Here is an 11,040-nt window from a genome sequence, read left to right on the forward strand (position 1 = left end):
AATCATGGGTTATTCTTCCACCATAAAAATGTGTTTACAAAATGTTACAATTTTTTTTTTTTGTTTTCAAATCCATTCTTTGTATGTTTATTTTACAAATATGAGGCTGGAATTAAAATTTGCTCTCATTTTTCCGTTCGCAACCAATGAAGTGTAACTAAAGGTGCGTCGATGCTTTTGTCTTCAATTTCGTTCGACATAAAACCTATATTATCAACAAATGTTATCCAATAGACCAATGACCCAAAACACCCCATCCCCCAAACTCCACCTTTTATACAATTTATATACCATATTGAAATCAGTTACTCTGCTAACTTCACCTGTCTGCCTGAGTTTCAGTTTCATAGTTGTAATCTAATCATTTTGTTGGCGAACTTCATTCTAGACACAACTTTATTTTAAAACTTTATTTCAATTTCCAATTTATTCTTCTTCTATTCTAGTTGATCACTGCTCTCGCTTCCAACTGTTTGTGTCACAAAAATAGAACCAAAAATGTCGGTGCTACGTACTATGCTGTTGTTGGCGTTGGGCGCCACCATGACTTTGGCTCAAAGACGTCTTGCCTTGCCGGATCCCAGGAGTTGTTCGAATCGTAAGTATTGCACAAAAAAACATACAAAGGATTATAAGGACTGAAGGACTCTGTTTACAACAGAGTGAAATAATAATCAATGGAGTTCTTAAAAGTAAATAATGTTTAAGTTCTGCCGATATTGTAATATATTCTATCAAAGTATAAAAAAATTAAAATGCGATTGGTATGAAATTGTAGTTATGTTGAAACCCATAGAGACCTACAGACCTATAATGAGAATGTCCTGTCAAGTGGTATTTTATCTACTGAGAACGAAAAATGACAGTCACATTAAAAATGCGATCACGACCATAAAATAAAGTGTAAAAAGTGTGACCTAACCTGACCTAACTTGAAAAGGGAAATTTACCAATTACAAATTAAAAACTGTTCGTTAAAAAAATACGTTTATAACTTTCAAAATGTTCAGAATGTAACTTAGGACATACTATATCAAAGAAAAAAATGATATCTCTAGATTTGAGCAATCTAGTTCACGGAGTGTATCGATCATTGTCGTTCCTCTTTTTAGAAAGGCACTAGTTCCTTTGCTCCATATAGTTCCGATTCCTAGATAGTTCCTTTGATTTTCCCTCTAATTATCGTTTTTTTCGCATTGTTCCGTGTTGATGGTTAATATCTATTCTGTAGAATATTCAAAAGGAGAATTTAGCTGTCAGATTATATGCTCAAAATAGTTTATTAAATATTTATATACTTTATTTAAAAATAAAACAATAAGTTTACATATTTTAAACAATGTGGCAGTATCTGAAATAATGAACGAGAACGAATGAAGAATATGGGAATTTAGAAACGAAATCAGTAAAAGGAACGTGACCACAAAAAGGAATGCGATCAAATAAATGAACGAGATCAGAAAAATTAACTAAAGAAATTTACCTAGTTCCTTTATCGGAATAGTTGCAAAGAGCTAGTTCGTTTCGGAACGATTCAACTCTAGATTAGCCTACGGTGAACAAAACTGAATACTACGGAACGCATCAAAAGGTTGCAAATAGTGGAAAACCCATTCGTTATTCAGGGCTTAAATATATATCAAATGAGCTGGCCGCGGATCTGGGATAAGGATTTCTGAGTACAAGAGTGGCTATGTTGATCAATTCTATATCAACCATGGTGAAATTGGATCACCTTAATTAAATTATTACATAGGTCGTTGGTCATCATTTAAAAAAAGACCTCGGTATCCCGCAGTTTTCTTACGATTTGCCGTCAGAATCCTCTGTATTTGAATAGAACCTTGTTTAAACCTACTGAGCGCCTTGTCGATTTTTCAATCCTAGTTGCGCTGTCGCATTGACAGGACAAATTAGAATTCCTTCCAAAAAGTATAAAATTCTTATTGGACTAGCGCAGAATTTTAATCACCCGCCACCCTGTGCTATCTAAACTACCATATCATATTGACTATCTAATTTTAGTCCTAATCAAAATACTTGTTGGCTACAAGATGGCTGACTTATCGTGCGGGACTTCTCCGGCCACCCCACCCTCTACTCAAAGAAATATAAGAGAAGCCTGCTGCCGTGATATGGTTTAGGTGTCTTAAATCAAAGTATCAATGAAGTAGAGCAAATGAATAGAAATGAATCAGCATACCGAATGACAGACTAAGTATCAAATATATGCTTCGATAAATATTAAACTCACCTAATATAAATTGTATTTCCCAGAATTTGGCGTCTTCCGTCAAAACCATTACCAAAGCTACAACAAAGAAAACTGCAAAGAAGTCGAGTTCAATGACATCAACTTCATGGGACAGTGAAACAATTAAAAAAAAAAACAGGTCATTCTAGGAACAATGAGCAGCTGCAAAATAGCTGACTATCGCAGAGATTACTTACTTACTTACGTAGATAGGTTATGATAGAACGGTTGTTCCATAAGCCGAGCCTAAAAAAAGATTTCTAAGCGCGTCGGTTTTGTGCGCATCTCATCCAATTTGAAAGATCTTGGTTCGCTTTTATATGCCTTTTGAGCTGGGGCATCTTCATCCATTCTCACAACATTGCCAAGCCAACGTAGTTGCTGCAGCTCGATACGTCTGACTATGTCGGTGTCCGAGAATACATGGTACAACTCATGGTTCATTCGACGACGATATTCACCGTCTCTCAAACATTCCAAGAGCTGCCTCATATGTTTGCGCAAGTAACCATGCTTCAGATCCATACAACAGCAGGGATAATATCAGCGTCTTGTAGAGTGCGAATATGATTCTGCGAGAGGTATCCTTGCTTTTGAGTTGCTTACTCAGGCTCCGGATTTCAAAGTTAGTTTATGGCGGTACAGAGGTATAAACACTGGATGAATTCCTTACGTCTATCACAACATGATCGATTTGATTTCACGTTGCTTGATCAGGAGAAATCCAGGTGGCTTTATGTACATTGAGATGCTTGAATTACCAAAAATAAAAGAAATACCAACAGGGTTCTCAGGGAATATAATTAGTTGTTCTCCCTTCATAAAAAGAGGCCTTATGGCCCTGTACCGTCAGGTTTGATAATTCAGGATTGCATATTAAGACGTATACCAAATATTAATACCATTTGAATATTGCAACCTTCACTCACACAAGACTACACAGAGAAAAATAATCCTAATGAATATTTTTATAATTTCATTCCCAGTTAAATTTTTCAAAACGAAATAAAAATTAAAACAAAAAATTTTATATTTATGAGAAAGTCACTTTTTTCCAAGAAAATGTAAACATTTCATTAATATCACATCTATTTTCCTACTTCGCTTTACTGTACCACTATTTGTGCTCATGTTTCTTCTCTCTCTTTACAAAATCAAATGTATTCCTCCCAATATCGTTCTCCCCCTCACTTCTTACTTGGTGGTTGTTGTTTTTGCAACCGTTTATTTGATAAATGTTTCTCTTGCTAACAATCGTCGACATTCCACGCACTCGTCTGTGACTAGTTTTGCATTCCATTGTTTCCTTATTTTAGACATTCCTACCGACCTCTGTATTGGTGTTACAAAATTCGCATGTGTATTTTCCAAATTATTTCGATATAAATGCTAAATACAATATATACAGAACAACAAGCCCAACCTAATATTTAGCATTGCATACGGTTGTTCTAATGACGCAGAACATTAACATGTGAATTAATTAAGAAGAAACGAGAAAAGACATAACGAAGAAGAAAGCATAAAATCAAAATAGAAAAAAATTAAACGACTAGAATTTCTGTGACACAGAAACCCTTTTTTTCCACTCTCTCTGACAAAAAAAACAGTATTTCATAAAACATGAACTGAATTCATAAAATGCAGAAATCCCGACATTGGCAACACTTTACGAACACTATTTATATAATATACCAATTATTTTTTCTCTGAGTACTTTGGTCCTTTTACAATGAATTCTTATTAATTTTGTGATTTTTGTTCTCATTTATGCTATTTATTAAATTTTGTCATGCTATATTTTGAATTTGGTCCTTTATTGAAATTACAATTTCAACTTGATTCTCTTTTCCATCCCCTCACAGGTGTCCGCCATGCCTCGTATCGTGATGCCCGCGGTGTCAGTCACTCGTACTTCTTCAGTTGGGAACATGCACCGACCCGTAGCCTTGAAGTCGATTGGTTGGATGCCCGTAACATTTGCCGTCGTCACTGCATGGATGCCGTTTCGTTGGAAACCCCGCAAGAGAATGAATTCATTAAACAGCGCATAGCACGCGGTAATGTTCGTTACATCTGGACATCGGGTCGTAAATGTAACTTTGCTGGCTGTGATCGTCCCGATTTACAACCACCAAATGAAAATGGTTGGTTCTGGTCTGGATCGGGTGCTAAAATCGGACCTACCTCACAGCGCAACACTGGCGATTGGTCGTCCACTGGTGGTTACAATCAACCTCAGCCTGATAATCGTGAAGCTGCCCAGGGTAATGATGAATCTTGCCTTTCGATTTTGAATAATTTCTATAATGATGGTATCAAATGGCATGATGTTGCCTGCCATCATTTGAAACCATTTGTTTGTGAAGATTCCGATGAGTTGTTGAATTTCGTGCGCTCACGTAATCCTGGATTGCGTCTTTAAATAAATTACAATTCAAAAAAAAATTTGGGTGTTTTCCCCGAAATGCAATCAAGCCCAGTGTTTTTTAAAAAATTGGAACTGCCTTTCAAAATTTTAATCATACGGAATCATTTGAAATTGTGTGCTCTTCAATCTTAAACATGAAAGAAGATCCCATTTTAAAGAAATTGGTAGTTTTAAGTTTATTTCTAAAAAAATAATTTATATTTTACTCTCTAAAAAAAAGAAAAACAAAAACAACAAATGAAAATCTGTTATTGTTTTGTTTCATAATTTGTTATATACAAAATTTTGAAATTTATAATTTTGTGTTTATTTTTTAAAATGTTATATAGTTATAAAAAATCGTTATTTTTTAAAAAATCTAAATACAAGAAATCATCACATTTTATTTTTCCCCCTCTTACATACTTACTATTATTATAATTATTCTTCTTTATTCGGTGTGAACCAAGTATTGTTTCTATCAAAAACAAAAATTCCATTCAAATTGCATTTATTTAATAAAGACAAAGATACAACAACAAAATTGAACTAAACAAATTGAGAATTTTATTTGATTTAGAATTGTAAAGGGGTATTTACAGTACCCTTACAATAGGTCTTGGGTGAGTCAATTTTCTCTTAAAGGGAAATAATTTCCAGCGCCTAAAAATATGCTTCAAATGTAAACTTTTTTAATTTTTTCCTTTATTTTAATGTACGAGGGCAACCCTGGCATAAGCCTTTGTTTTTTGGAATTTTGAAACATTTTTATTTTTAATTTAACAAAACATAGGTGTTTATTTTAGCTTTAATGAAAATCGGGTTAAACATATATTTATAAGCTGTATGTATGCCTAACAGGGTTTGAATTAAATTTAGCAGGATGTACAGGGTGAGATAAAAAAAACTGCAACGCCATAATTTTTACATCTTTTTTTTTTAAATTTTGTTGAATGAAAGCAAAAAAATGTAGGAAATAGGATGAAATTTTAGAATTAGTTTAGATTTGTTCGAATTGGTCACCTTTGGCACGATTTATGGCCTTCGAACGGCCAATGAAACCGTCACACGCTGCCCGAATGTTACTCTGTGTTATTTTGGCCCATTCCCGGTGAAGCGCTTCGTTGAGGTGAGGTGGCTTTGGTATTTTTTAGTGCCAACCTTGCTTTCCAAAATACTCCAGACACAATAGTCCAACGGATTGGTATCCGGAGATTTTGGTGGTCATTGTGCGCTGGAAATGAAGCGAGGAACTTCATTTTGTAACCATTTTGGGTAGCTCGTGCTGAGTGCGATGGTGCTGAGTCCTGTTGGAATGTCCAGATATGCGGCCAAAATGTTTGCGTGCCCACGGCTTTAATACACCTCCAGAATATTTTCGCGATAATATTCGGAATTTATTCTGATGCAACGGTCGAGTAATACGAGCGGAAAGCGACCATCGGCTGTTATGTCGGCCCACACCGTCCGGCGTTTGAGTTCTGGTGGCCAACGAAAGGTGCATTTTTTAAGCTGACCTCTCTGGCAAGTAAACTCGATCATTTTGTTTGTTTACAAACTGCTGGACAACGAAATTGAAATCGGTATATATCTATATGAAATAGAGTAAAAATAGCTATAGAGCCATAATATTGAAGAAACGCACAATGAACTTTCTTAACGACGAAGCACGCATTTTAATTGTGAAATTCAATGATTTGATCGCGTTGATCGTTTGTATGGCGATTCATCGTTAAATTATGGACCAAACTGAAGATGTATAACAGAAAAACAAAACACTATATGTGTGCAAACTGTTAAAAACAGTGTTGCCAAAGTGATAACAGCTAAAAAATCACCTTTATAGGTGTAATAAATTAATAATGTCATTGTGTAATAAAACTTCAGAATTCCCTCTAACCATTGCTGCTAAATTCATAAAAATCGGTTAAGTATTTCCGGAGTTATTCGAATTTCAATTCTACCATGTTCCGAAACATACTTTCTATTCGATGCTGGGCGCCTATTACCAAAATATGAAAAACTCCACAAAAATCGATCTTGCAAAAATGGAAATTTTTTCTTCATACAGCTACAGTGTGTATTTGTAGGTGAATATATTTTACATGGCATATGTGCATAAATCAAATGCAATCACACCTACATATCAATCGAGTAACAAGAAATTGCATGCACCTCGAACTGCCCTTTGCTCCTACAAGTATGCTATAATTTTCTTATAACAGCAGACGACATTATGAAAACGATTTTTGCCTTTTTTAAAAGACCGATTTTTGTGTGGTTTTTCATTTTCAGGTAATAGGCGACCAGAATCGAGCAGGAGGTGTATTTCGGACCATCGTTGAATTGAAATACAAATATCTCGGCAACTACTAAACCGATTTTTAAAAAGTTTCCAGATATGGTTAGAGGAAATTCTGAAGTTTTATTACACACTGTCATTCCATGTTTTTACAATTATAAAGGGTGATCTTTTAGCTATTATGTTTTTGGAAACACTATTTTTAACAGTTTACATATATTTCGTGTATTGTTTCACTGCCAAACATCTTCAGTTCGGGCTATAATTTAACGATGAATAGTCATACAAACCCTTTCAAACTATTGATTTTTTACTAAAAGTACTAAATGTGATACCATTTGTGTTTGGCGAACCGGTAGAGCTAGAACTCTTAAATTTTAAATGAGGGTCCCTGATGGAGTGTAGAATAGATATAGCAAAGGTTTTTTTGACATTCGAACTATAAGTATGCGAAAAGTACTAAAATTTTGTACAATTTCGTAGCATGTGACTGGATAGAGCCAAAAACTTGAAATTTGAACGGAAAATTAAGGTTAAGAAGCAGGGTCGATATAAGGAGCGGGTTTTGGAAGTGTGTACTTATGTATACGAAAAGTACTATAGGGTACTATATTTGGTACAAATTTAATTTGGAGGTACAAATCGAGTTGGAATCCTGAAAATTTAAATTAACATTACCGCCGATGTGTAGAATTGGGATATATACGTAGTTTTGGAATTTTTATACTTATGTGTACGAAAAGTACTAAATTGTACTATAATTGGTACCAAATTTGGATGTGGGTGAACCGATAGAGCTGGAAGCTTTACATTTTGAGTTAGGATCATTCTTGGGATAGAATTGAGCAGTTTAAGAAATTTTGGAATTTCCTACTAATGTGAACTAAATTTTGTAATTTAAATTTTGAGTGAACCGATGCGATGAAGTTTTGGAAATTTGTACTAAATGGTACCAAATGCGCGTTTTTGAGTGAACAGATTGAGCTGGAATTTTGTTATATGACCTTCGGATCACTTTTGGGGTTTAGGATTGGGTTTTGTGGAAAGTTCTGGAAATTCGTACTAATGTGTACTAAATTTGGTACAATTTAACTTTTAAGTGAACCAATTGAGCTGGAAACCTTGAAATTTGGAAATAAGGTTATTGTTAGAGTGTGGGATTGGGGTATGGATGTAGTTTTGGAAATTCACACTTATGGGTACTAAATTGTACTAAATTTGGTACAATTTGAATTTTGTGTGAACTGATAGAGCTGGAATCCTGCAATTTGGGGTTACGATCTTAGTTGGTATGTAGTATGGAGCTATGTAGAAAGTTTTGGAAATACGTACTAATGTGTACTAAATGGTACCAAATTTGTATTTGGGTGAACTGATAGAGCTGTAGGCTTATTCTGTAACTTTTAGAAACATTCGATATTGTTTAAATTTCATTAGTTATTGTAAAAACGACAAAACAAACAAATGAAATTGTTGTAAAATAAACAATGTCGAATGTTGTTAAAAAGTTACAGAACAGGCCTAATGGAATCTTAAAATTTGATGTTAGAATCACTGCTGAGGTGTAGGGTTTGGCTTTGTAGAAGTTTTGGAAGTTCGTACCAATGTGTACTAGATTTTGTACAATTTAAATTTTGGGTGAACCAATACAGCTAGAATCATGAAATTTGGAGTTAGGATCACTGTTGGGATTTAGGATTCAGGTATGTATAAAGTTTTGGATATTTGTACTAATGTGTACAAAATAGAACCAAATGTGGATTTGAGTGAACCGATAGAGCTAGAATCTTGAAATTTGAAGTTAGGATTACTGTTGGGGTGTAGGATTGGGCTATGTTGGAAGTTTTGGAAATGTCTACTAATGTGTACTAAATGGCACTAAATTTGGTACAGTTTGGATTAAAAGCTAACCGATAGAGCTGGAATCTCCATTGGAAGTTATGGCAATTTATATTCAGGTTTACTAACTGGTATTTAATTTGGATTTGGGTAAAGTTATATTTGAAATTTGGAAATTTTACACGAGTACAAAGGGTAAAAAATGACAACAAATTTTGTATAGAGCTAAATTTCTTTTGCGGTCAGAATTGGTGTGTAGGGTTGAGATATGGAGGTAGTTTTGGAAAAAAAACGTGCTATAAGAGAACATAGATACTAAATGGTTCCAAAAGTGTTGGTAATGTTTGGTATTGGGTTTTAAATAATTCCCACATTCGCTAACGAAGTAGCGTTTATATGCTAGTGGGGATATATATACGGATTTTCAGAACTCCTAAAAAATCTGTCAAGTCACAAAATTCGACAAAATTATATTAATCAGAAGGTTTATAAAAAATGTGTTTAATTAAGGCTTGCGATAAATAACCATTTTTTGCTAAATTAAGAATAAAAATATTTTAAAATTTGTCAAATATAAAGGCTTCAGAAGTTCTTTACACGATGCCATTCAAATTGGAAATACATCGGCCTTAAATTGTATGAAAATTACGATTTTTATATTTTTAAGACATGACGATTTCGGGACTTTTCAGAATTTGTCTTGCTTAGTACCGTCATACGTATCAATAGATGGCGCTATTTGCGTGCTATTGCCAGAGTTGCCCTGTACACTTTAAATTATGTTCACATTAGAAAATAATGGAAATTTAAAGAATACTCTTAGGCGCAAGTATGTCGTTAACTTCAGTTGCTACGAAGACAAAATTCGACAAAATTTAATTCATAAGGCTTATAAAATATGTTCCATTAAGGCTTGCGATAAAAACCATTTTTTGCTAAATTAAGAATAAAAATATTTAAAAAATTGTCAAATATAATTTAAATAACAAGAAACATTTCATTATTTTTTTTTCAATAACATTTATTAACGTATTACATATACATACATAGATTTATTAAGTTATATAACTAATATTTCGAATTTATATGTTTAATTAAAACACAATGAAAAAAATTCTTTCATTTAATAAATTTTATAAATATATTTTTGTTTGTGTGTGTGTTTTTAATAGTTTGGGAAGTGTATAATTGCTAATCATACAATTAATAATAATAATTTTAATTATTATATTAATAAAAATACTTAGCTTTGGTAATTTGCTTTAATTGCTATAGAAAAGGAAAACACAAAAAAGTACAATATTAATTAAAAAATAAAAATAAACATAAAGAAATATACAAATTATATATTTTTGTAATATATATAAAATATAATCATCTTAGGCAATAGAATTTGAACTCTTCTTTTTTTAATTATATATATTGTTAATTATATATGTATAGACAGAAAAGAAAAAAAAATAATAGCTATGCATATATGTATTCTAGGAGCAATAGACTTAGTTATTTTGGACAATTGTGCTTTGTTTTAAATTATCTAGGCTATAATGATTATATTTTTATTTTTTTTTTTTGTTAATATACTTAAAAGCTAATAATTGTATGTTTAAAAAATTTTGATTTAATTGTTGAGGGTTATAATCATCTCAATTCCCAAAAAGAAAATACGGGAGATGTTGGGAGAATAATTAGAGATTTAGACACAAATGTATATTTGTATGTAAAGTTATTTAAGGGCAAAAGAGGTTGCGTTTTAAAGCTTAAAATAAATGCACAATTATTTCAGCAAACAAATGTAAATAAATTAAAAACTAAATTGTTACAGTTAAACTGTGCCAAAAAAATATATATAGAGTTAATAATTAAAACTTAAAATTAAAACAATTCATATTATTATTAATTTGTTTTAGAATTTTGAAATGTTGTTGTTGCATAAAGTTAGCTGATGAAAGCATTTTTTGGAATAAGGTTGGGGGCTTATTTGGAGGAGGAGGAATTTAATCTTCCCATTCTGTATTTGTAATTTTTGGCGGATGGGGTAGGGCTTGTGGAGAAGGAATTTATTTTTCCTGTTTTTTAATTTCTAATTCTTTGTTGGTTTGGTTAACATTTTGCGGGTGAATTTCATGTTGCTGATTTAATAATTAATTTTCACTTGTGTTTAATTTTAGCTAATATTTATGTTGCATTTTTGTGTGTGTATGTATTGTTAATCATTTAATTGTTTGTATTTAT

At 32.7% G+C, this 11,040-nt stretch overlaps 1 protein-coding gene across 1 annotated transcript; it reads left to right on the top strand.

Moving 5' to 3' along the window:
• The first annotated feature begins 470 nt into the window (after nt 1–470).
• On the top strand, nt 471–4,691 carry LOC133329867 (uncharacterized). The gene is made up of 2 exons (XM_061538331.1): nt 471–598; nt 4,120–4,691. Exons 1-2 carry the CDS (start codon nt 499–501, stop codon nt 4,677–4,679), a joined length of 660 nt encoding a protein of 219 aa, XP_061394315.1. The 5' UTR covers nt 471–498; the 3' UTR covers nt 4,680–4,691.
• The last annotated feature ends 6,349 nt before the right edge of the window (nt 4,692–11,040 follow it).

This window comes from Musca vetustissima, unplaced genomic scaffold (assembly GCF_032173495.1).
Source record: "Musca vetustissima isolate MV318-11 ecotype Yass unplaced genomic scaffold, APGP_CSIRO_Mvet_v1 utg4099, whole genome shotgun sequence".
NCBI lineage: Eukaryota > Metazoa > Arthropoda > Insecta > Diptera > Muscidae > Musca > Musca vetustissima.

Excerpts from the sequence above, each read along its gene's own strand:
- LOC133329867 (XM_061538331.1), top strand. The coding sequence starts at position 499 with ATGTCGGTGCTACGTACTATGCTGTTGTTGGCGTTGGGCGCCACCATG. Across the intron at positions 599-4,119 it reads TCCCAGGAGTTGTTCGAATC|GTGTCCGCCATGCCTCGTAT; the intron begins GTAAGTATTGCA and ends ATCCCCTCACAG.